Below are 26,767 nucleotides of genomic sequence, written 5' to 3'. Positions count from 1 at the left end.
TATTCACAAAGTAGCACTTATCCTCAAATGTGCCAGCTGATGGCTACCACTGGTAAATAATAATTATTTATGTAAATATTTCAAAGTTACCTTACTGAAAATGTAAAACTCTTTCAACATTTATTTTACTATACATAACAAATTGAATTATCACTCTAAACTCCAAATTTTAGAGAAGGGTTAGACCTCTGTCAGGTCTGAAGATTTCCCCTTGCTTTCTGTTGGGACTTGAAGTGTCTCCAGTGGGTACACAGACACATTCTTACTGTCGGTTTTCCAGTCCCAGTAACAACTGCTCCCCTTAGTAGCCATATTTGCTTACTGTTCTCTTTAGCAGTATTGCCTTGTTTGTCTCTGTGGTCTGAGCGTCAGTTGAGATTCACACAGATTCACTGAAAAAATACACTTGTATCCTGATTTTTATTTGACAGTCATCAGTCAGCATCCATTCAATATAATTCCTCTTTGCACTGTCTGACCTAGAGAAAGGGGAAATATTTACAAATGTATAACTTCATAAATTGTGATATAGCAAACAATTAAAAATAATTTATTTCCAGTAAACTTTAAAGTAACACCTCTAATTATGTATTCCCTGAAAATGTACTGTATCTTTTTATATTTACATTTTGATATACACTGGAGTTCTCAGTATTCAATTAGCTGTTATACAATATAAAATGTCTCTTTTGCTTTCCATTACCAGTGCAACACAATTGGGAGATAATGACAAAGTCTATTCAGAACCACATTCACTCTCTGAACTGGAACTACAGGTTATCGCTCATAGAAAATAATGCGGAATATGAGAATGGTTTTGGAGAGTTTGTGGAAGCACACAAGATTAAGGTATCGGCTTCTACTCTATATTTATAGATAGACTAGGTTGTATTAATACACATGGCAATGGCTTATGGATAATGCCTGCCATATACAAGTAGACATTAATACATGCTACATGTGTCTTCGGTATTGCTGTGAATTCGTAATCCAGTGTAGAGTGCATAAATGATCCTTTTGGTGTTATACAGAAAACAGTCATGAACATTAATAGCAGTGGGGTGAGTTGGATTGCGTTATTTTAAACTGTGTTCATTTTGCTGGTAAAGAATAGAGATAAACAGAGAAACTAGACAATTCTGATTACTGCTTTAAAGAGTATAATGGGTAGATCATTCAGCACTCTTTGTAGATGTGCTATGAGTTAAACATCTGAGGGTTTGCCCACTCATTCATCTGCTTATGCCCATTGTAAGGTGTCTCTGGGACAGGAAGTGATGGAAAATCCCCACAATGGTGATGTAGTAATAAAAGCAAAGTATCTCACCCATCCCCACTTTACTAAGCATGTTAGGTAATGCTGTCTATGTTGCTGTTGGACAGATGTGATCTTCTTTCCTGGGTTATTTTTGGCCACCAGAAAGTTGGCTATGGGCATAGAATGATAGTTTCATGCCCAGATTAAAAGATGATCTCATGTCTGTGAGCAGTTGCCAACATTCTCAGCCAGCAGATCTTAGGAGAGGAAGCCATTGGACATCCTAGAATCCCGTGTCTGTTTAATATTACTTAGAATGACCCTTCATACTTATGCAAAAAAAAAGAGGTCAGTAAGAGCAGCTTCTATATTTATCTGATGAGATGTCTCTTTTAACACTTGAATTGAATTGTATATTTTGTGAAAGCAGAGACCCTTTTAACACTTGAACAAGAATTGTATCTTTTGTGAAAGCAGAGACCCTGAAGAATAAAATGGAGGCAGCAGCAATATTTACATCTACCCAGATCACTTCTACCAGAAAGCCGACAGTCGTTAAAAGTTTAAGCTATAGCAGCGGGGAGTGTGTTTAGAAGCCTGTGCTGCCTTTGACTTAAGCCTCACAAGGGAGGCAGCGAAAGGGTTGAATATGTATTTTGTATGTTTTCCTATATCTTACCAATGGTATGAAAATTGTGTTCTGCAGTCAACAAATTCAAAAGGAAGAGTGAAGTATTATACTGCCAAGACATTTCTCATAGCTACAGGAGAAAGGCCGCGCTACCTTGGTATACCCGGAGACAAGGAATACTGTATTACCAGGTACAAACCAAGATCATTTCTGTTTGTTTAATACATGTTTTTGTGATCCAATGTGATATATAAAATATAGTGGTATATTGAGTTCTTGTGACATTCTCATTACATTTGTTTGATTGTTCATACCTTAATGAAAATATTTAATTTGTGCATACAAAATTACCTTTAATACAGTTGTAAAGCAGAATCATACAGTTAAAGTCTTGGAGAACTGCAGCAGAGGGCTGGTACAATGCTAGTTTACTAATAGTAAAGTACCAATGCTTTTCAATGGTAATTTTTTTTTTCTATTCTGACATCGCTCGTGTCAGAATAAAGAAAAAAAAGACACAGCTGTGTTTCTCTCCTTGGAGGCCGGGAGCAGGAGACATCCGGGAGCCAGGGAGAGTTAGCTGTTTGGAGATCAGTGCCCCATGTTAGCAGATAACCAGGGACGCTGATCTCTCTGCTAGTGGCCGGAGCCAGCCGTAAGATCACGTCTGGCTCCGCCCAGCTGTCAGAAGCAGGCTGACGCTCGGCCAGCTTCGGCTTTCAGCACGGCTCAGCCGAGCCGATGCATATGCGTTCCACTCGACTGAGCCGCTTGGCCGTGTTCGGGAGCTGTACGGGCTATTGTGAATAGCCCGTACAGCACCCCTTCGGTTCTACTGAACCGAAGGGGTCCTGGGGCCGAAGCTAGCCGAAGGATCGGCCGAAGCTACGGCCAGATCCTCCGGCAGCTTCGTGAATAGACCCCTATGTATAGCCAAAATGGTTTGTTAATTTTAGAGAGTAGGAAAAAGTTAAAACCCCTGTCCGTACATTTCTTGCAGCCTGTGTCCTTCTGGGGAGATTTCTTTTCACTCTCTGTCTTGGAGATGCATCACAAAATAAGAGGAAATCTCTCCAAAGTGAGGGGAATTCTCCACTTAGTCAGTTGAGTTGTCACTGGAACAAATTACCTTATTGGAAGATTTACCCTGGCCTCATGTTCTGGAGACAACTTTAGAATGTTGGATTTCCCTTTATTTTCTATCTCAATGAGAATGGTCACCAAGACAAATAGATTATATCTCCCCAGCAGGGGCACAGACAGCCATTACTGGACTGCACATATACAGTACTTTGCCTTGGGAACATTGTACTGTTGATACCAACCCTACATTTTAATGGGATAGCAAAATCTGCTCAGATGAACATTTATTATCACTGTTTTTATTTTACATCTCACACCTGTTTTATTTCAGTGATGACCTCTTTTCATTGCCATACTGTCCAGGAAAGACTCTGGTTGTTGGTGCCTCCTACGTGGCATTAGAGTGTGCTGGGTTTCTAGCAGGACTTGGCTTGGATGTAACTGTGATGGTGCGCTCCATTCTATTAAGAGGTTTTGACCAGGAAATGGCCAACAAGATTGGTGAACACATGGAAGACCATGGAGTAAAGTTCATTAAAGAAAATGTGCCTACAAAGGTATCTTCCAATTTCTTATCTTTGTACAACAGCTGTAATGATACTGTACTTATCTTTGTATACATCATCAACATATAATTATACTTTTATGGTGTTGATGAGCTCTTATTTGTATTAGACACATTTTGCATTCCCATACAAATCTATGGGTATGCAACAGACACTTTAAGCAGGAGAAATGCTGGCCAGAAAGAGGGCAGCTGAAGCTGTGCACCTGTCAATGAATAATGAATGATCTCAGAAGCATTTTAAACTGATGCTATTGACACAAGCTCAAAGCCCATCGACACAGGCCCCACAGATACCATCTCACAAATCTGGGCATTTTAAACTTATAATGGATGATGCATAAGCAGTGCTTACCTTTACATAAAAACACCAGTCAGATTGATATGCAGTTTCAGAGAAGTAGACAGGTGAGTGATAGGCAAATCTGGACTTTTCCTGTAAAATTCAAGTCTGACCCTGCCCCTTCTCTTGGTCATATAGTGCTGTTTTATTGACTAAGAAGGAAGTTTGAAGCTAGAAGGATGCAGGGCCATGCTATACTTTTACATGTATCACTATTTGAAAACATTTATTGGTTTATATCTCTGGATTTACTGATCATTTTGATATATAGTGATCACTGTAGGTGATTAATCTCTGCTGATGAATTTTTTCAACATATGTTTCTTCTTAAATACCAAGCTTTGTGACAGGGTTACTTTAAAGTAGGGTTGCTACCTGAACGGAATTAACCCGGACAGTACGGGTTTTGAGCTTTGTATTGGCGGTGTCCAGGTTTCAGGCCAGCTGAAACTTGGACACACGATGTCAGGCAGACAGGGGGGACCATGGGGCCTCAGTGTTCCTGGTTGTATGCAGCCATGCACAGTACCAGGTCATGCACAGTACCAGGGGAGGACTTACTGCCGGTGCAGCCACACTGGGGACCGAGGCTGGGGGGGCAGTGAGATTTGGTCCTGCCCAGGGCCCTCCATTGCAGGAATAGGGGGCAGTCCTGGGTCCTGGAGACCCCATATTACCAGAGAAAAACCTAATTGATCAGCGTGGTCAGGTGACTGCACAGACCAATGAGTGCAATTTGCGATTAAAATTCTAAATTCCTAAATTCCTAGCTTAGGGCTGCACTAGACGGCAGTATGGGGTACAGATAGTGCACCCATAATGGCGGAGGGGAAGGGCTGCTCGCTGAAAGGTAAGTATAGCAGGTGGGGAGGGGGCTAGATTTGAGCGGGTAATTCAATTTTCCCAATTTACTTGGGAAAGTGAACCTACCCTTTAAATGCTATAACCATTATAACCAAAGTAATGTAAATATTATTTTGTATTTAGTATTATTTGGGTTTTGAGCCCCAGTGCTTGCACTTTTTGGTATTTTAGTTTCTTTTCAGCTCTATGAAAGTCCTTGATTTTGAAGAAGTTCATGATCATGACACTGATAGTCTAACTGGTTCTAATTCTAGAAATGTCTAGGTAAAAAACAGGTTGGGGGCAAACAAGGGTTTGGAAACAGATCTAAACTGACCAGCTGTTACTATACACACTGTACCAGGACAGTGCAAGGTTAAACAGGTTGATGCCATATTGCTAATATTATACTAATATAATTAGCCGTGCAGCTTCGGGCCGTGCAGCTTCGGGTGGGCCAAACACGCTCAGCATGTTCGGCCCACCCGAAGTGCAGAAGGAGTTCAACTCTGGATCAGCCTATTCAGCCTATACAGCAGGCATTCGGCTCGGCTATTCTGCTCGGTACCTCTGTGGTACCGAGCAGAATAGAAAAAAAGTTTTAAAAAAGTAGTAAAAAATCAAACAGAAAACAATTGGGCGGAGCTAGCAGTGAGAGCTAGCTCCGCCCAACTGTTTTCTATTGGCCGGGCGGTTCTGCTGCCGCCAGAATAAAAAAACAAAACATCACCATAGGAATGCATAGCTAGATTCCTATTGGCTATGTCACTTTGCAATAGCCAATAGCAAACTAGCTATTGCACCCGCCCTCTGCTGCTGTCAATCACCAGAGGGGACCTGATGGAGAACTGCAGTTCCCCCTCTGCTGATTGACAGCAGCAGTGGGCGGGTGCAATAGCTAGTTTGCTATTGGCTATTACAAAGTGAAATAGCCAATAGGAATCTAGCTATGCATTCCTATGGTGGATTTTTTTTTCTGATTGAGGGCGGCCAGCAGCCCCATGTCAGAAAAAAAAAAGAAAACAGATTGCAAGGAAAGGTTTACTCTTCTCAATTGAGCAGAGTAAACCTTTCTGGGAGAAAGTGTTTCTCTCCTGGGTGGCCGGGAGCCGTGCTAGACTCCCAGAGCGTCCGGGAGAGTAATGATAGATGGCGTCCCTGGTTACCAGGTTACCAGGGACGCCATCAGTCATTACACACTGAGAACCCGGAGAGGCCGTTGTGATATCATAGCAGCTCCGCCGGGTTCCTAGTGTGTAATGACAGATGGCGTCCCTGGTTACCTTATAACCAGGGACGCTGATCTCTCTGCAAGTGGCCGGAGCCAGCTGTGAGATGACGGCTGGCTCCGCCCAGCTGTCAGAAGCAGGTTGTCAGCCGGCCAATGGCCGGCCGTTCGGCCAGCTACGGCCTTCACCTCGGCTCAGTCGAGCCGAGGCATATGCCTTCGGCTTGACTGAGCCTACGGGCTATATTGAATAGCCCGTACAGCAGCCCTTCGGTTCTACTGAACCGAAGAGGCCCTGGGGCCGAAGCTAGCCGAAGGATCAGCCGAAGCTACGGCTAGATCCTTCAGCAGCTTAGTGAATAGACCCCTTAGTCTTTGCTGTCTCTCTCTTCCTCTTTTTCTCTGTGTGTGTTTGTGCACTCACATCCAATTTTATAATAAACATTTTTAACATCGCATGAGAAAATATAATTTATTATATTCCTATTATTCCTCAATTATTTTTACTTAATTGAAAATGACTGTGCCTTTAACCATGGATTATATAAAGGAGTAGTGCTTCCTCAAAGTAGATAATTGCTTACTAATGCCATAAAAAATCATGTCTGTACTATATTAATCTGAATATTGTTCACTTATCATATGACTTGTTCAATTATATATTCTCATGTGTAGGATTACTTTTTATGTCAGTATGCTTGCATATGATATCTTGTTATTGTCTCCTGGCAGATAGAGCAGATAGAAGCAGGAACACCTGGGAGGCTGAAAGTGACATCTCAGTCAGCTGACGGTACAAAGATTGTTGAAGAATACAATACAGTGAGTGCTAAATCCACCGTAATTATCCTGCCCACTCAGTGAAATCTATATTAGAAAATGTAAATCCCTTCCACCCTAACTAGAGATCTTAGTAAAGATGACAGATAAATGTATCAGTATTGTTTCTTGCAAATAACATGGAATATATAATTACACTGGACTATATTTTGCATGACATACTAATTCACATAAAGTCTTCTAGGCTAAAAAACCTGTCTCCACTTTTAAAACCTTGTTAGATTATTCCTATATGTATCCAGTCTCTACTTGAAGGTCTAACCAAAACTGATCATTCAGTTAGCTAACTCCTACTCTGTCCACCTTCAGGCAAATTTTGAAAGCTCTTTAATTCAGTGACGCCTACCCTGCCTTTACCTAATGCCTGAGCTTTCCCCTTCTCCATCAAGTTATCTCCCCCTGACAGTTACTCACTTTTGTACCATTTTGTACCTCCATTTTAGATCATAAGCTCTCACAAGCAAGGCCATGATATCCCCATTTTCCTGCATTGTTTCCTGCATTGTTCTGTCTCCCTTATTTTTTTAAGCAATGCACAAACTGAATAATAATAATAATACATAATATAAATATTAATAATACTAATAATGTTATTAAAGATGTAATTTGGGTGCCTTAGATCTCTTATTCAGGCTTAATGCATTTTAATGTTTACAGCCTAGAAAAAGGGATATAAGGCATCCCGAAAGCTTGCGTAAAACGTAATGTGTATTTCCATTTTTGCAGCTAAATTGGGATAAGACTTACTTCATATTTGTTACATGTTCTCATTTACATAGCATAACTTTAAGAAAAAGCATTTCAAATTTGCTGCTTACCTTTTTAATTGTTAATTAACAATCTAAATTAGCTTTCCCTTCTATGTAATCTTAAGGAGGGGGGCTGTGGGAAGTTATGTTTACCATAATTAACCCTGACTGTACTGTGGTGGCAGATTTCATTATCAGTTGTAAACTAGATATGGACACTGTCTGTCGTAGCAATGGGTTAAAGAGCTCAAGGTTTGGTGGCATACTGTATGATAATGTCTTAGTCTGTGCCTTATGTGCACATTGCCATCTATTTAGGTTGCTGCCTGTAGAGTTCTATGTAAAGTGTGTATATATGCTTCAAAGTAATCGCTAAAAAGGTAAGAAAGGATATTTGAAAAATGATTTTTAGATATGCTGTGTGAATGGGAACACATAACAAGCATATATAGTGGGGGTTTCTCAAATGTGAGACAAGTGGAAAGACTCTTTACATTAGGCAATAAAAGGTGTCACTTTACCTCCAACTATCAGCATTAATTTATGGTTAAAAAGGTACAATACTCTACTACTGGAATTACCTTTAAAACATTGGAATTTCCCTTTTAATCTTTTTGAGTATTTCGCACACACACACACACATACTGTATACACATATATACTGGGCTAATGAATGTGCATTTATTAGTCCCTTTTTGTGTACACAAAAACGGGGAACTCCATGGGAAATGTTTTGTTTTTCTGGATATTTGTTAAGGAGGATGAGCGATAATATTTATATATTATACAGAGGAAATGTTTTAATATGGCAAATGATCCATAAAAAGAAAGACAGAACAGGGCTACTTTCCTCAGCAGCCAGTTAGGAGTTAGTTTTATTTTCCCAACTGATGGTTTGAATCTGATTGGTTGCTATAGAAAATGGCCTGAGTTTTCTTAATTGCGGTTGCTACAGAAAACAGCCTGAGTTTTCTTACCTCTCATTGTTATACATCAGCACCATTGTAATATGTGACTTAAGTTTCCATAAAGCCATCTCTGGTTACAGTTTCATCAGAAAATGTGATGATTCCACTTTTACAGTACAGTTATAGTCTATCTGTTATGTGTGGCTTTCATTTTATAGTTTATGTTATGTATTTGTTATGTAAATGTAAATGCCTGCTATTTATTAGTAATAATGAGATATTATTTATGTTTGCCAGGTGTTATTGGCAATTGGAAGAGATGCATGCACAAGAAAAATTGGCCTGGATATACCTGGAGTAAAGATCAATGAAAAGTATGGCAAAAACCAGTAATAGTATTTGTGTAGCAAATATAAAAATAAATGGCATGCAGCAGATGGTATCTTGGAGTTACATGTAAATCACATGGGTCTGAGGGACATTTGACATAAAGATAGCCATCATCATGGACATAGCATGGTGTGCAGTTGGGTGTGAAGATGTTCAGTCATCTTGAAAAGCATGCCCAGGATCAAACCCTATAGAAGTCCACTAAAACAAATTAGTCCATTTTGGGAAAGATTGTTTTCATCAGAATATTGTACCCAAAGGTTCCTATAAAGTAATGTTATAGCTGCTATTTTAATTACTTTTAAATAAATTGATCCAATTGATTTCCTACAGGACAGGAAAAATCCCAGTCAATGATGAGGAGCAGACAACTGTACCTTATATCTATGCCATCGGCGATGTGCTAGAGAACAAATTAGAGCTTACCCCAGTGGCTATTCAAGCAGGTCGTCTTCTGGCCCAGAGACTCTATGGTTCATCCACTGTAAAGGTCAGTTATCTATGTAAATGTAACTTTGTATTATGTGTCCTTGATACAAGGAATCATAGTCCTCATGGGTTGCGCACAGGCCAAGATTTTGTTTACAAAGATATTACAAATATCTTACCAGAATCCATCTGCTGTGAAGATCATGGCCTTGTAGAGCATTGGGGCAGCACAATGCCTCAGTGGTTAGCACTTGTGCCTTGCAACACTGGGGTATTTGGTTTAAATCCTGGACAGGACACTATCTGCATAGAGTTTGCATGTTCTCCGTGTGTTGCGTTTGTTTTTTCCAGTTTCCTTTCACACTTTAAGGGCATGCTGGTAGGTTAACTGGCTCCTGTTTAAATTGTCCCAAGGATGTATGTGCATGTGAGACAGGGCAGGGACTGATGTGAATGTGCAGTGTGTCATATAAATACCTGTAATAAATAAATGACAGATACTGACAACCGAATGGAACTGATTGTAATTGTATTTATTTGCAATCTCTTAACTAGTGTGATTATGTGAATGTGCCAACTACAGTGTTTACACCACTGGAATATGGAGCATGCGGGTTATCTGAAGAAAATGCTATTGCCAAGTATGGGGAGGATAATATAGAGGTAAGGCACATCAAACCAAACGAAGGTTGATTGTACCACTCACTTTTTGTGATCTCAATACTTTATATATATATATATATATATATATATTCTTCATTTAAACATGAACTGTTATTAGTATTATCAGTACTATTATTATTATTAGTATTAGTAGTATTATTGTCTTCTATCCGGTCAGTTTCAATCTAACAAAGGAAAAGCAAGCTGTTCTGCTGTGCTGTCTCTTTAGTTAACCCATATTGCTTTGGGAATGCTTTGTCATTTCGTCAATGTTTATTTATAAAACAAAGATTGTATATATAAAGTGACAAATCATATAAAAAAACAACAGTTGTAAAAAAAATATATATAAAAAAATAATTAAAATTGACCCAAAACAATTTGGTTTTGCTTTAATCATTTTCGGGTAGTGTTCAGTGGTTGCAAGAACCGATCTATCTCTATAGTAATTTGCCCTCTGTTTGCCTTTTTTTGGGCATGGCTTCCAGAGTTCAGTTGCAATTTAAGACCTTGCGATTTCATTACCCATCTTCTGCTTTGCACGACACAGAGAAGACAAATGTTTCTAAAGCCAAATACATGATTTGCATTTTTGATTTACTTAGTGTAAGTTGAGTTTTGTAAGTCTGTATAATCTCTTCTTGCAGGTATATCACAGTTTTTTCTGGCCCCTGGAATGGACGGTTCCAGAGAGAGACAGCAACAAGTGCTATGCAAAAGTTATCTGCCATATAACAGACAATGTAAGTGAAGACAGTGTGCGGTTATATGTATGTGTGTGTGTGTATGTGTGTACACTGTATATATATATATATATATATATATATATTTTGTGACTGATATATATATTTGGATTCTGAGGTCTACAGTGGGAAGGGAGCAGGAGGGCACGTATAAATTGTGGACCTGGCTACACACTTCAGTGCATGAAAATTGGGCATGGCTATGAACCTTTTCATATTGGTTGTGGTTTAGAGGGACATTGTAAAGTGAAGCATAGTTACCTTTCTTCTGGCCTGTATCTTCAAAGTCACTGTGAATACCTGCTCCTACCGCCGCACACTGTGGTTCCTCCTGCCAGCTCATAGATAAATACAGACAGAGAGCAGGGGAGGGAGGTAAAGGGAGCAAGTATTCAGCACTCAAAATTGTGGCAATAACTGCTGCAGCAAAGCATGACTATTGCAGATAACATCCATTCTCTCCATGCTATTGCTTGAGACTGTTACAGGGAAGGCAGAGACTGGGTGGCAATGCCAGATAAAGAAAGGTCTGCTCTGGAGGGGTGGACAGAGCACCACCCACAGTCCCCAGGATTAACTGACAGCACAATTGAAGCTAACAATTGAGGCCGAAAAATTATGTGAAAGTAGCTACATGGGGGTCTGTACCCCTAGGTACTTTTTCCATCATTTTCCAGCCTCCCTGTCCCTATGCGGGCCCATCCACCTCTGTATGTATACTATATATCAAATTGTTTTTTTTTTGTTTATGTGTGGTTCTTGGTTGCATTTATTATTGTAAATTATAACTATATGAAATCGAACTCTCAGATGTTAATAGACATAGGCCATTGTACAGCATTAGGATAGGAATATTATTCTAGGTGGACATTTAACACAAAAACATCAATAATACATTATAAAGGTAAATTATTATTATTATTATTATAGCTCCATTGATTTCCAAGATACATTCTCATTAATTCCTTTTCTTTTGCTGCTTTTACTCAAGTTGTTGTAAAATTAAATACCAAGATTCCTTACACCTGTCAACTACTGAATCTATGTCTCATGTAGAATTAGCCTTTTTTCTGCCCCTTGTAGTCATTATAAAATTCCTTTTGGCTATTAGTAGCTGCTGGTAATGTCCTTTGGTTGGCTTATTTGGCAATTGGGCAGAAAGTCAGGTACATGTAAGAAAATATCTCTCTCCAGTTATAGAACATTAAGTAAAGTGTATCTAATCCCCAAAACAAAAATGTAATATATTGGATCTTACCAGCTTAATTGTGGGGGCTGCTTTAGCTTTTTTTAGGCTTTTCCCCCTTATTATCACCTGATGGTCCTGCCAGTAACACCCTTCCTGTCCTAGGGTGACAATGCTCACTCACTGTACTGTATATATGGAGGAACAGCATTGTCACCCTGGGAGAGGACTACAGAACACTCTTTTTATCTCTTCTCCATAAAGTGGAGGGAGTTGTTCTGTAGTCTACAGAGGCAGCTGGGAATAATGTAAGAGTTTAGCACAGACAGAGCATAAGTCCTCTGTTTGCCTTTTTTTGGGCATGGCTTCCAGAGTTCAGTTGCAATTTAAGACCTTGCGATTTCATTACCCATCTTCTGCTTTGCACGACACAGAGAAGACAAATGTTTCTAAAGCCAAATACATGATTTGCATTTTTGATTTACTTAGTGTAAGTTGAGTTTTGTAAGTCTGTATAATCTCTTCTTGCAGGTATATCACAGTTTTTTCTGGCCCCTGGAATGGACGGTTCCAGAGAGAGACAGCAACAAGTGCTATGCAAAAGTTATCTGCCATATAACAGACAATGTAAGTGAAGACAGTGTGCGGTTATATGTATGTGTGTGTGTGTATGTGTGTACACTGTATATATATATATATATATATATATATATATATTGGGACTCATATATATATTTGGATTCTGAGGTCTACAGTGGGAAGGGAGCAGGAGGGCACGTATAAATTGTGGACCTGGCTACACACTTCAGTGCATGAAAATTGGGCATGGCTATGAACCTTTTCATATTGGTTGTGGTTTAGAGGGACATTGTAAAGTGAAGCATAGTTACCTTTCTTCTGGCCTGTATCTTCAAAGTCACTGTGAATACCTGCTCCTACCGCCGCACACTGTGGTTCCTCCTGCCAGCTCATAGATAAATACAGACAGAGAGCAGGGGAGGGAGGTAAAGGGAGCAAGTATTCAGCACTCAAAATTGTGGCAATAACTGCTGCAGCAAAGCATGACTATTGCAGATAACATCCATTCTCTCCATGCTATTGCTTGAGACTGTTACAGGGAAGGCAGAGACTGGGTGGCAATGCCAGATAAAGAAAGGTCTGCTCTGGAGGGGTGGACAGAGCACCACCCACAGTCCCCAGGATTAACTGACAGCACAATTGAAGCTAACAATTGAGGCCGAAAAATTATGTGAAAGTAGCTACATGGGGGTCTGTACCCCTAGGTACTTTTTCCATCATTTTCCAGCCTCCCTGTCCCTATGCGGGCCCATCCACCTCTGTATGTATACTATATATCAAATTGTTTTTTTTTTGTTTATGTGTGGTTCTTGGTTGCATTTATTATTGTAAATTATAACTATATGAAATCGAACTCTCAGATGTTAATAGACATAGGCCATTGTACAGCATTAGGATAGGAATATTATTCTAGGTGGACATTTAACACAAAAACATCAATAATACATTATAAAGGTAAATTATTATTATTATTATTATAGCTCCATTGATTTCCAAGATACATTCTCATTAATTCCTTTTCTTTTGCTGCTTTTACTCAAGTTGTTGTAAAATTAAATACCAAGATTCCTTACACCTGTCAACTACTGAATCTATGTCTCATGTAGAATTAGCCTTTTTTCTGCCCCTTGTAGTCATTATAAAATTCCTTTTGGCTATTAGTAGCTGCTGGTAATGTCCTTTGGTTGGCTTATTTGGCAATTGGGCAGAAAGTCAGGTACATGTAAGAAAATATCTCTCTCCAGTTATAGAACATTAAGTAAAGTGTATCTAATCCCCAAAACAAAAATGTAATATATTGGATCTTACCAGCTTAATTGTGGGGGCTGCTTTAGCTTTTTTTAGGCTTTTCCCCCTTATTATCACCTGATGGTCCTGCCAGTAACACCCTTCCTGTCCTAGGGTGACAATGCTCACTCACTGTACTGTATATATGGAGGAACAGCATTGTCACCCTGGGAGAGGACTACAGAACACTCTTTTTATCTCTTCTCCATAAAGTGGAGGGAGTTGTTCTGTAGTCTACAGAGGCAGCTGGGAATAATGTAAGAGTTTAGCACAGACAGAGCATAAGAATTTTTCAGCTCAAAAGATTTCTGCCAGAATCAACACATATTTTTTGCACGTTTGGAAGAGATTTAACAAAATTTTTTTATATTTAACAGACCGAAAAGCAAATAAGAGAAGTGTTTTTCATTGTTAGGGTTTAACCATGTCAGTTACAATTTAACCATGTGAGTTTCTTTAACACATACCATGTAAATGTTCATTCTCTTTTATATAAACCAAGGTATAGGGTAATTAAGCTTCACTAACCCATTCATTAACATATGACATAACCCAGAAAATAACCAAGTGACTATTCTTAAATCTTCCTGGTTGTTGTTTGGATTTCTGAACCCATGCTACATTAAAACAATGTCATCATTTTATTTCATGTGCATTAAATACATTTTCTGAAGAGAGATAAAGTTATCAACCTCAAGAGTTACCTGCTGACAATAATTATCCATGGCTTCATTAATTTTATAGAAGTAATTGAAAGGACACTGTCATAAGAACGGCCATGTCGAAAGGTTTGACATTAATTTAAATATTAAATATGAATACAACATCTTTATTTAAATCCTGGTGATGGAGGCCGGCAAAGAGAGGAGGGGATATTGACCTGGCTGGATCAGGTATGCCAGACCCCCCTTCTCCCTCGTGCCGCTGTCGGCTCTCAGTTTGTGACCGAGTGCCCTACTTTTAATAGGGGGTGATGCCAAAATGGGTGTGTCCCCGGCTGATGGTGTCAACGGGTGTGGGCCGCTCCCCCCCACCTCCCCCTGCATCCCCATAGTGACGCCACTGCATAGTGTTTTACTGGATAGCATTAGGAGCTAATGGAATGCTTTTAATTGTTTTTGTTTATTGTCTAATATCAACCCACTTACAATAAGTATACACTGTAAAATCCAGTCACTCATTGTCATTATAATGCTAGTCACTGACCGCTTTTCTAGTCTCATTGATATACCCTGTTTCCCCGAAAATAAGACCTACTCCAAAAATAAGACCTAGTATTATTTGTGGGAATTACTAAAATATAAGACCTACCCTGAAAATAAGACCTAGTTGTGACCATTCCCAGGGCCGGTGGCGGCATAAGGGGGAACTTGAAGAGAGGCGGGAGAGAATCAGCGGTGCCAACGAAGCCAGCGCTAGAGGAAGCAAGGCGGCACCGGAGGGAGCAGAGCCGCATAAGCCCAATGCCTCCTCAATAGCACCGACTCCTGTCACAGGCGGAGTGATAACAAATGCACTCCGCCTGTGAGGAATCGATAGTGAAAGTGTTCATTCTGGCCAGCAATTGGTTAGCAAATTGCTCTTGGAAAGGTACGGCGCCCCTGATTGCCCTGATCACCATATTTTTGTACGTGGATACATGTAGACTTTTCTACATGAATAAGTGTGGATTGTTGTACATTAAAAAAAAAATAAGACCTACCCCAATAATAAGACCTAGTGTGCTTTTTTTGAGCCAAAAAATATAAGACAGTGTCTTATTTTTGGGGAAACACGGTATAATTGAAGCAGAACTCTGAGAAAATAAAATCTTAACCCTTGCAGTGGGGCTACCCCCATTACTGCAAGGGTTAAGTGCTCATTTTATCTAGAAGCTAAAATAACAAAGTTATACTCACCCGACCCAGGATCCCGGCTTGCTCCAGCTTGTCACCTCCTCCGTTCCAGTGGTCTAAGGTCCAGTGAGTCATAAAGTTCTATACAGTGAATAGAATGTGAGGACACCAATGTAATTAAGCTTCACTAACCCATTCATTAACATATGACATAACCCAGAAAATAACCAAGTGACTATTCTTAAATCTTCCTGGTTGTTGTTTGGATTTCTGAACCCATGCTACATTAAAACAATGTCATCATTTTATTTCATGTGCATTAAATACATTTTCTGAAGAGAGATAAAGTTATCAACCTCAAGAGTTACCTGCTGACAATAATTATCCATGGCTTCATTAATTTTATAGAAGTAATTGAAAGGACACTGTCATAAGAACGGCCATGTCGAAAGGTTTGACATTAATTTAAATATTAAATATGAATACAACATCTTTATTTAAATCCTGGTGATGGAGGCCGGCAAAGAGAGGAGGGGATATTGACCTGGCTGGATCAGGTATGCCAGACCCCCCTTCTCCCTCGTGCCGCTGTCGGCTCTCAGTTTGTGACCGAGTGCCCTACTTTTAATAGGGGGTGATGCCAAAATGGGTGTGTCCCCGGCTGATGGTGTCAACGGGTGTGGGCCGCTCCCCCCCACCTCCCCCTGCATCCCCATAGTGACGCCACTGCATAGTGTTTTACTGGATAGCATTAGGAGCTAATGGAATGCTTTTAATTGTTTTTGTTTATTGTCTAATATCAACCCACTTACAATAAGTATACACTGTAAAATCCAGTCACTCATTGTCATTATAATGCTAGTCACTGACCGCTTTTCTAGTCTCATTGATATACCCTGTTTCCCCGAAAATAAGACCTACTCCAAAAATAAGACCTAGTATTATTTGTGGGAATTACTAAAATATAAGACCTACCCTGAAAATAAGACCTAGTTGTGACCATTCCCAGGGCCGGTGGCGGCATAAGGGGGAACTTGAAGAGAGGCGGGAGAGAATCAGCGGTGCCAACGAAGCCAGCGCTAGAGGAAGCAAGGCGGCACCGGAGGGAGCAGAGCCGCATAAGCCCAATGCCTCCTCAATAGCACCGACTCCTGTCACAGGCGGAGTGATAACAAATGCACTCCGCCTGTGAGGAATCGATAGTGAAAGTGTTCATTCTGGCCAGCAATTGGTTAGCAAATTGCTCTTGGAAAGGTACGGCGCCCCTGATTGCCCTGATCACCATATTTTTGTACGTGGATACATGTAGACTTTTCTACATGAATAAGTGTGGATTGTTGTACATTAAAAAAAAAATAAGACCTACCCCAATAATAAGACCTAGTGTGCTTTTTTTGAGCCAAAAAATATAAGACAGTGTCTTATTTTTGGGGAAACACGGTATAATTGAAGCAGAACTCTGAGAAAATAAAATCTTAACCCTTGCAGTGGGGCTACCCCCATTACTGCAAGGGTTAAGTGCTCATTTTATCTAGAAGCTAAAATAACAAAGTTATACTCACCCGACCCAGGATCCCGGCTTGCTCCAGCTTGTCACCTCCTCCGTTCCAGTGGTCTAAGGTCCAGTGAGTCATAAAGTTCTATACAGTGAATAGAATGTGAGGACACCAAGAGACATACCATCACTGCAGTGGAGGAGGAGCCAGGCAGGAGGGAGTGGTCTAGGAGCCAGTCAGGATCGTGGTTCAGGTGAGTATAACTTTGTTATTTTTAGCTCCCTTGAGAAAACCTGCACTTAACCCTTGCAGTGGGGCTACTGCAAGGGTTAAGTGCTCGTTTTCTCAAGGGAGCTTAAAATTTGATTTTCCCAAAGTCCTGCTTTAATATTACCATATTACCAGGACTCTTGGCTAGTTCTGATTTTTATTAAAAGATTTGTGGTTTTTGTATCTCTGACATAAGGTTGAAGAGGCTTGCCATAAAAGATACAAACACAGACCCAAATTCCAAACATAGATCCAAATTCCAAATATCGTAATGTACTGGGTACATAAAAGATTTTGTTATCCAGTATATTGTACACCTGTAGCACAGGTTTTACGTTTGCAAGGCAATGGATGGTCAATATCATCTCAAGCATTGTACGTTCAGTTCTAAAACCCAAACCTGTAAATATACATAGAATATGTTCTGGCCTGTGGCTCATGCAGATACTCTGAGCAATCTGTATGTTTTGGTGACAGGCAAAAGCTTTAAAAATAACTTTTATAGTGCTTTTCATTTTGTAGAAACATTACACTGAATGTCAATCTACATATATCTGTAATAATTTCCAAAATGTATAGGCAGTTTGTTCATATTATATTACTTCACTTTTTTTTTTTGCAGGGTTTTATTGAACACTTAATTTATTGTATTATAGTAGTAAACTGCATTCTCTCCATTGATTATTTAACAACTGAGAAATTTAGATAACTGGTTTTGCATTGACCAGGGGCTTTGTGCTTATGGGTAACAGCACATGGGAAATGACCTAGGCCTTTATAGACCAGTTAATGAGGCTACCATCTATAATTGTGTTATCTCCTAATTTATCTGTATCTTAATGGAAAATAATTAGGTCTGTTATAGCTTTTGTGTTAAGCCCTGACAACTGTAATGAGTGTTCATGTTCGTTTTTTTAATGACATCAGGTTTCATTACTCCCAAGCTGACACTGGGGCATTTCACCCCATAAGGACCTTAGTCTGGATGGCCCTATGATAGTCTGAAGGGCTCTTTGACTAAGCTTGTTTTCGAATAAAACATGTCCTGTGTGCAGATGCATTTCTTTCTTTCATTTGCATATTTCATGCTGACGATCCGGTGGTCATTCCACTGATACTGTCAGCTGTATTTTGGGTGAGTTATGACATAAATATGAGAAGGTTTAGGCAACTATAGTATGTTTACAAACTGATGTTTAATGTTTGTTATTTAGTTATTAGTATCAAATCTGTATTAAACAAACATTTGTTGAAGGGCGCTTCGATGACACACAGTTTACATAAAATGTGTAATTGTGGTTGACTATGTGAACTGACTAACTTTGCAATCTCTGAGAGAGGGAGGGGTTTGTATCCCTCCTCTGAGTCTCATTGTGTTGTTATCAACCACCTGCTATTCAAGTCTATTCACAAAATAACAGTAAATCAGATTTTTATCAAATCAGAAAGTAGACTCAAGCATGCCAAGGCTGCAAATATAAACTATTAACTATGACAATAAATTAAAGAAAAGAACATTTTGTAAGCATTCATTTTTAGCACTGAACGTAATTTAAAAAATATGAAAAAGCACTATAGATTTCCTTTACATTGCAGTTTACAAAATCAATGTACTGGTTCAACCGGAAAATGTGAACATATCCTGGTAACTAGTTCACCTAAGAATTTGTTAACATGAAGTGTAAATTGCAGCCACAGAAAACAGATGGGGCTCATGCACCTGTAGGTGAAAATATCTATATTTGTCTATTTGGCTTCTTACGTACAGTTGTGGTGCATCTTAGCACAGCATATTCCTCATTGTTGCCAGTTATTTATAGCTGGGGAAAGAAAGATTTGAGGGAATTAAATTAATTGATGTTGCATGGAGGACATTTTTTTCTAAGATTTAGTACCTGATAATAAATGTTGGGAGTTTGTTAATGTATTAAAGGGGCAGTCCATTCAAAATATATATTTCAGCTTTTGGTAGATGCTGGACAGTTACTTTGATCTCCCAGGTGTTCTGGTTAGATGTCCTATATTATAATAAGATCACACTCTCCCTCTTGGATTTTGTTTCTTAAATACAATATAGAAAATGCAAAATGAGAGAGGGAACACCCAGCACTCCAAGGAGGACAGGAACAGGGCTACGAGCTATGGCAGGGTGATCTTGCAACAGGAATTCACTAGTGATATAGGAAGTCATGGGCTGCCTCATTAGACCAGGCTCTGTCTAGGATGTAAATGGAACTTTTGGGTGTAAAGACTCTTTAAAGAATGTTATAACTTATCGTTTATGATGGGATAGTATTTTAAGTTGGCATTCCCAGCACATCACAGCAGTTTAAATGGGTTAGCAGTAAGCCTTTCATGAGCACTTGGGTTGTTAATAGCTTATGAAAACTTACATATATTCCTATCTCTTAAAGCTGAACTGCAGACAAATAGCTAATTACACAGATGAAAGATTAAATACATAATACATATACAAATTATTTGTATTTCTGGCCTTCCAGTCCTGAGGATCAGAATTACATTTCTGTGGCACATAGCACAGCCCTGTCTGGTAGAGGAGGTGATCTGACCTTTCTCTACTGCATCTTCACTTTTACTTTAAAGTCTCTTTACCCTCACCCGGTGACTGGACAGTTAAAAGAGATGCAGCATAGTAATGAGCTCATCTCTTTGTCATTCTGCTCTCTCCTCCTATCAGAATTATTCTTGCACTGCAACATACCTGATTGGATCCTTGTGCTACTTCTCCCTCTGTCTCTCTGAGCTCCGCTGTATGGTAGACAGCAGGATGCTGATACTTAGTTCAATTCAGGTACTGACATTGCTTGCCTTAAAAAAAACAATATAATGGTGTATTAGTAATTAAGAAAGTGCATTAAAGCTAGTCGTGCACAACTTAAACTTTGGCAGATTCCTGCTTAATAAGCTGGAATTCAAGCTATGGGTGGCCCTGTCAACTTGACAAAGGTCAATTTAAAAATCAGCTGAGCTGGATGGTAAATTCTCTCCTGAACAATGACTGCATCCAATCAGTTGCAGCCAGTGACCTGGTATTTAAGCAGCCGCCTTTGTTGTGGCTGCTTGAATATAATAACTTGCAGGGGAGATTCCTCGATCAACACTGTTTAGTGTAGATTGGGTAATCATGTGATTTTTCTCTCATTTAGCCCATGTGTATGCCTAGACTAACTTGTGCCTTTTATACCTGTGTGGAGTTCAGCTTTAAGATATTTACTTATCCATCATCTTTACTTCTAGCCACATCAGATATCGATGACATATTATGCTAGGCTAAATAAGAAAAAAAAATTGAAATACCCATTCTCCTTGGACGGTGGCTGTCACCTTGCACCACTCACCTAGGTTGTGCTGAATATTTTAATGCGACAGGCCATAATCATAAAGATGATGAATGCAGGTGAAAAGCATCAATTTTACTAACCTGGCTGGTGAAGGCTGCTGACCCTTATAAAACAAGCTGACTTATGTGCTGCATAACTGGGATAGTGATTGCCTTACAAACTAGACACTTAACATTCAGTATAGGTACTTCATTACAGAGTGGTCAAATGTCATCTCCCCACAGGGAAATAAGTTTAAGGGACCTACTGACATCTGAACAACGTTACCCAACAATTAGAGTTCATTTTATTAACAGTATTGTAGTAATATTTTAGTTTTATTACAGAGCTTTACACTGTCTTACTCAAGAAACTTATAAGCCAACAGTAACACATAGCAACCATTAACAATAATCATATTTTATTGTTGCTGTGGGTTACTGCACATCATGGGTTACTGTTTTCATAATGTTAATTTAATTGTGTAAGCATAACATTTCTACATTGCAAATTTAAGGTATTTTTGATTTGTCTGTTACATTCTCTTAATTCATCATGGGATCATTTTTCCATAAAGTAACGCATGGGCAGTAGTGGTTAGCGCTTCTGCCTTGTAGCACTGTGGGTCACTGGTTCCAATCCCAGCCAGATCACTAGCTACAAGGAGTTTGCATGTTCTCCCCGTGCTTGCGTGGGTTTCCTCCCACACTCCAAGACATGCAGGTAGTTTAATTGGCTCTTGTGTAAATTGGCCCTGTATCTTTGCATGTGAGACAGGGACCATAGATTGTAAGCTCCTTGAAGGCAGGGACTAATGTGAATGTGCACTGCGTAAAAATTGTCGACGCTATACAACTACCAATAATAAATAAATGGTAGTGGATGGTTATATGAAATGTTTCTATTGATTTTTTAATTTGTATTTATTTTATTATTTTTAACTTTCTTCCTAAAAATAAGAATGCTTCCCAACTTTCTGAAATAAGAAAGAGCGACCCCTGGCAGCACAATCTATTTAGACGATGGCCACACCCCCAAATATGCATACCATTAAGAGTTTATATGCCAAAAATGATGGATAAACTCCAGAATTTTTTTTTCTTGTACACCATTCCTTTATACTGGCTTTTCAAATTAGCAACCAAGATAATTAAGAGACAGGGTGTTGGTTTTAGGTAGAAAATAGTACATTTTCATAAATATCATCGATATCTGTACATCAGACTAAAAAGTGGGACAACTGAGGAGGAAATGAGGCACAGTATCTCCAAATGAGGGACAGTTGGAAGGTATGATTAAGAGCTTTGTCCTTTGCAATATTATACTGTAAATGCAGAGTGCCACCTTCCCCCTGCAGGTGGCAGCCCCATGACGACCTTCACTTTCAGTAAGGGATGAGTGATATTGGGTATCATTTAGCCCAGAAGACTGGTGACATCTAGTGGCAGAAAATAATTGCTGCAGGGACAGCAAGGAGATGAGCCTTGAGGGAATTTTTCTTTTTTTGTGTGAATACCACAGAAAAGTCAGAGGCCTTGAATACAGCCTGGATTTGGGTTGATTTGTAGAATAACACAGGTACTTCCAGGAACCACAAGATGTATGCATTTCAGTATTACAGATTTTGTGTATGTGGCTGTTCTCTATGCTGTTGTGATAATTTTTCCACTTGCTGGTGATGAATGATGATGTTTAAAGATCATATTTGTTGCATGTCGTTATAGGAAAGAGTGGTTGGCTTCCATGTGCTTTCACCTAATGCTGGAGAGATTACACAAGGATTTGCAGTAGCAATTAAATGTGGCCTCACAAAAGAGCAGCTGGACTACACGATAGGAATCCATCCAGTATGTGCAGAGGTATGTATGTCTCTCTCATATCATTGGTATTTGTTGTGTATCTATAGCCTAGCTCATGATAAGAACGAGCTACTGAGGACATCTGCCTGCTGACCATTCATCTTACAGGCAGCCCTACAACCAAGATAGGTGATGTACTAAAACAACAACTGCTGTATATGGACAGTTATCTGGCATAGAAATCTAGTTAGGATGCTTGAACTACTGTACCTCAACAGTAATTTGATCTTAATAATTGCTCATATACATCATTACAGACAAAGTTAGGGAGCAAATAAAGGGCCAGTCCACTTAAAAGCAATATTTTAGTTAGAGCCCTAATTCACACTGGAATCAACCCACACGTACAGCTCCGTGCTGCTTGCAGGGCTGTACCGAGCAGCTCCCGGGAAGGCTAGGTGCTGCGTGTGATTAGTACGCAACCCCCTGTCCTTCTCCATGGGACTATGTGGCCATATGCCCCCCTACGCTCACCCGCTTTGCACATCCGTGCAGGTGCGGGTAAGCGTACTCATACGTTTCCTCCGTCCGAGCCAGGAAACAGGCACCCCTATGCACCGGCACTAGAGGTGAGCGTAGGGGGGCGTATGGCCGCGTAGTTCCATAGAGAAGGATGGGGGCTGCATACTAATCACACAAAGCACCTGCCCTTCCCAGGAGCTGCCTGATACGGCCCTGCACGCAGCACGGAGCTGTATGTGCAGGCCAATTCCAGTTTGAATGAGTCCATAAGTGGAGCCTGAGAGTCATTCTGCCCCTGGATTCTTAAATACTTTATGAGTGATGCTTGCCTGCCATAATTCTATTTTTTTTTTATTTTGGAAACAGTAAGTGATAAAACCCCTATTGGGCATTGCTGTTTGTTACCCTTCTTGGGAGATTCTCCCCGTCTGCTCAGACCGCAGACCATTGTCTCCTTGACAGGAAGTGATGGGAAATCCAAAATTCTTTAACCAGTTTTAACCATTCCCAACTCCATCCAAAAGTAAAGAAAAACTTTGGATACACTTAAAGCAGAACTAAAGTCACCTAAACAAAAAAGAAAATCGCCAGGAGGTGAGGTTTTTGGGCAGAAGAGATGTGCAAACTGTATACACTGCATGGCGCAGAGTTGGGGACACAGTAGTGACAGGATCCTGGACGTGTCAATGCTGGAGGACAGCACAGTGGGAGGTAGGTATATGCCATAATCTGCTAGTATTCTGTGCATGCAGATTATGGTGAAAGCTCCCCCCAACTCTACCAACAAAGTTTACTTCCACTTTAAATGTTTCATTTTAGGAGAGATCATAAACTCAGAACTCCCAGAACTTGCCATTACGCAAGATCAAAACTGATGAATTATAACGGCATATTCCCTCATTAGAAGTCCACTTTTGAGCCTGCCTTTTAAAAAAGAATATCGCTACCAAATTATAAAATCCACCCGTGGAAGAAATTTCAGAAAAGTTAATGCTAGCCAGAGCAATTTGTTGCTTTTATTGACAGCCTCGATTAAGAGTTCTCTCTTAGCCAAGGTCAGAACTGACATCTAATGTGCTGAGTGGCGTTACAGAGAAGTGCCTAGGGCCACAATTTATTAAAAAGTGTTAACGCTGAGCTCTTATTCCCTGCCCATGCTAATGGAAGTTCAGGAGTGCTGGAATACTGCTCGGATGTCAAGTATTTTATACCCATTTTCTATAACGCTAACACAATATTATCACGCTGTTTCCACTGCAGTATTGGCATGCCTGTATTATATCAAAGTATAGAGGGCTCTTGACTGAAATAATAAACAATATTAATAACAATACCGGCACAAATTTGAACATGCTAATTACAAATTACAAGCTCAGAATGGAAGAGAACTCCAGTTAAACCGTTAAATACACATTTGAATGACATACTGTATGTGTAAATTGTATTACTTGCCAAAGGACTTGTCATTTTGTTGACTCCTTTTGTATCGTTGACACCATCACCTACTATTCACTGCCACAGCTCCTGACTGTGCTGTCTGCTCACTGTATTATAAAATCACACTACTGCAAGGTCCTCCATGTGCTCCAGCTGTAGAATGGTTAAACACCAAACCCTGCATCCAGTTAGATCAGCAGCTCCTAGTTAGATTGGTAGAACCATACAATTTTGGATGATATTTACTTTTCTGTGTAAAATAATTACAAGAAAAGATTGTTTTTCCTTCTTACATTCGTAATTTTTTTTGCATCTGAGCAGTGCAGATCTCCTGCAGCCTTTTGCAAGCACTTTGTACATTACACTACGATGTGCATCATTGCTCTGCAGGGTTTCCTTGTGGTCACAACAGAGGAACATGCCTGTGTGATGCGTGTTGGCAAGGCCATTTATAATCTCCATTGTTAGTGCATATGAAAGGTTGACAAGGCAGGAGAGCAATAGGGAGGCAGGAAAAGAATGTTGTCACCCTATAACAGGGACGTACCTAAATAAGGACCTTTGTAGCAGGTTTACCAGGTATTATTTTAATGAAAGCTGCAGATTAAAAAAAAAAAAAAAGATCACCACTGGTAACTACTGTATTTCTCTTGCAACAGCTGAGTGAGTTTTTATATTTGCATGGTGGTCAGCTTTAAATTATCCCCCATCTGTATTTTGACATGGAAATATGTGCACGATTCTTTTGCTATTGAAAGAAGCTGGGGCCTTCTGTGAGGTGTCTTCAATGAAGAGACATCAAACATGTTTAGCTGACAAACTGTACAGTGCACTTGTTCTTGCAGCACATTGATGCTTCTACAAAAGACGTCTTTGATACAGTTAATTAAAGCCTTTGAAGAACCATAGGCTGACACAATGTGATTCCCTATAATTACTCTGTTACAACTGCAATTTCTGTTTAATTTAAACTGTGCACCATGGCACATTGCAGTTGTGCTTTCAATATCACAATTGTAGCCACATCGATTTAACTCAATCAGTGCTTTTAAAGAGCAACTGTTTTGTTGCTGTTCTATAGCTGGAGAAATACCTTACCCCTCTTTAACCAATTCACATATGTGGGCCTTATTCCCATATCTGTAATTTCATACCTTACACCTCTCTAACCAATTTACATATGTGGGCCTTATTCCCATATCTGTCATTTCATACCTTACCCCTCTCTAACCAATTTACATATGTGAGCCTTATTCCCATATCTGTCATTTCATACCTTACCCCTCTCTAAACAATTTACATATGTGGGCCTTATTCCCATGTCTGTCATTTCATACCTTACCACTCTCTAAACAATTTACATATGTGAGCCTTATTCCCATGTCTGTCATTTCATGCCCCTACACACAGTAATTATGATGGCTGATTTGGATATTGTAGACCTCAAGCAATCATGCGTCAGGCTAGGGGACATCCTAGATGGTGGATAAATATGATTTGGCAAGCCGTATCATTTCATGTTTTCATTTTGTAATTGTTGATGCTTACTGCTGAATTTCCCTGAATAATTCTACACATTCCAAGAGCAATTTCCATTCACGCCGCACACTTCCATAAGGCATATAACTTTGATTGGTGCGCGACAGTTAAATGTTCCTTAATTGCCTTTCGTCTGAAGAACAAAGGACTTAAATTGAGCGTGGCTCTTTCCAATCATGCAACACGTCTCCTTTTGATTACAAACACAAAAGATGATGAGATTACCTTATAGCTCTCATTGAAAGGGTCAATGTGTGTAAGGATACCCGAGGTGACTTACATTGAAGGAAAGACTGCAAACTGTTATAATATATGTCAACATTATGTTCGCTTTCAGATTTTCACCACCCTTACAGCGACAAAACGCTCTGGAGAAGATGTTGTTCAAGGTGGATGCTGAGGTTAAATCTTGCTGTTTGTTGCTGTTGCCATGCTCGCATAAAACAAGAAAGAGGGGTCATCATCTGAAGATAAAATCACTGTGAGGACAGTTCGCTGAAAACAAGGTCAACAAACAAAGAAAAGTACAGTGAAGGAAGTTCACACTCTTTTAACATGGCAACTAACATAACAGCAAAGTTCCTGGAGATAAGCTGAGGCAGGGCACTGCTCTAGTGCTTAAGTGATGTCACATTCCAAAGCCACTTATGGTGGGATATGACTGAAGACCTGCAAAATCAGTTTATTGATTATTCTTCTGTTAATTATATTTATTTCTGCTATTTGTAAATAATGTGTTATTAATGTAATTTTGTATAGGAGAACTAAGGAAATATATACATTGGTGTTAGTTTACTAGGCAA

General features: G+C 39.6%; 1 protein-coding gene across 1 annotated transcript in view; it reads left to right on the top strand.

Moving 5' to 3' along the window:
* The window catches only part of TXNRD1 (thioredoxin reductase 1), a 61,108-nt gene extending 34,708 nt beyond the window's left edge, over positions 1-26,400 (top strand). Inside the window, exons 8-17 of the mRNA XM_018558927.1 lie at positions 707-849; positions 1,965-2,080; positions 3,304-3,529; positions 6,684-6,773; positions 8,746-8,822; positions 9,172-9,328; positions 9,823-9,930; positions 10,578-10,673; positions 22,392-22,526; positions 26,302-26,400. Coding sequence (XP_018414429.1) covers positions 707-849; positions 1,965-2,080; positions 3,304-3,529; positions 6,684-6,773; positions 8,746-8,822; positions 9,172-9,328; positions 9,823-9,930; positions 10,578-10,673; positions 22,392-22,526; positions 26,302-26,364 — 1,211 coding nt within the window. The 3' untranslated portion in view covers positions 26,365-26,400. The remainder of the gene's footprint in view (positions 1-706; positions 850-1,964; positions 2,081-3,303; positions 3,530-6,683; positions 6,774-8,745; positions 8,823-9,171; positions 9,329-9,822; positions 9,931-10,577; positions 10,674-22,391; positions 22,527-26,301) is intronic.
* The last annotated feature ends 367 nt before the right edge of the window (positions 26,401-26,767 follow it).

Source organism: Nanorana parkeri, unplaced genomic scaffold (genome assembly GCF_000935625.1).
Source record: "Nanorana parkeri isolate BGI_ZX_2015 unplaced genomic scaffold, ASM93562v1 scaffold369, whole genome shotgun sequence".
In the NCBI taxonomy this organism is placed as follows: Eukaryota; Metazoa; Chordata; class Amphibia; order Anura; family Dicroglossidae; genus Nanorana; species Nanorana parkeri.
Note: the sequence above shows the minus strand (reverse complement) of the source record. Positions and strands in the feature narration are given on the sequence as shown.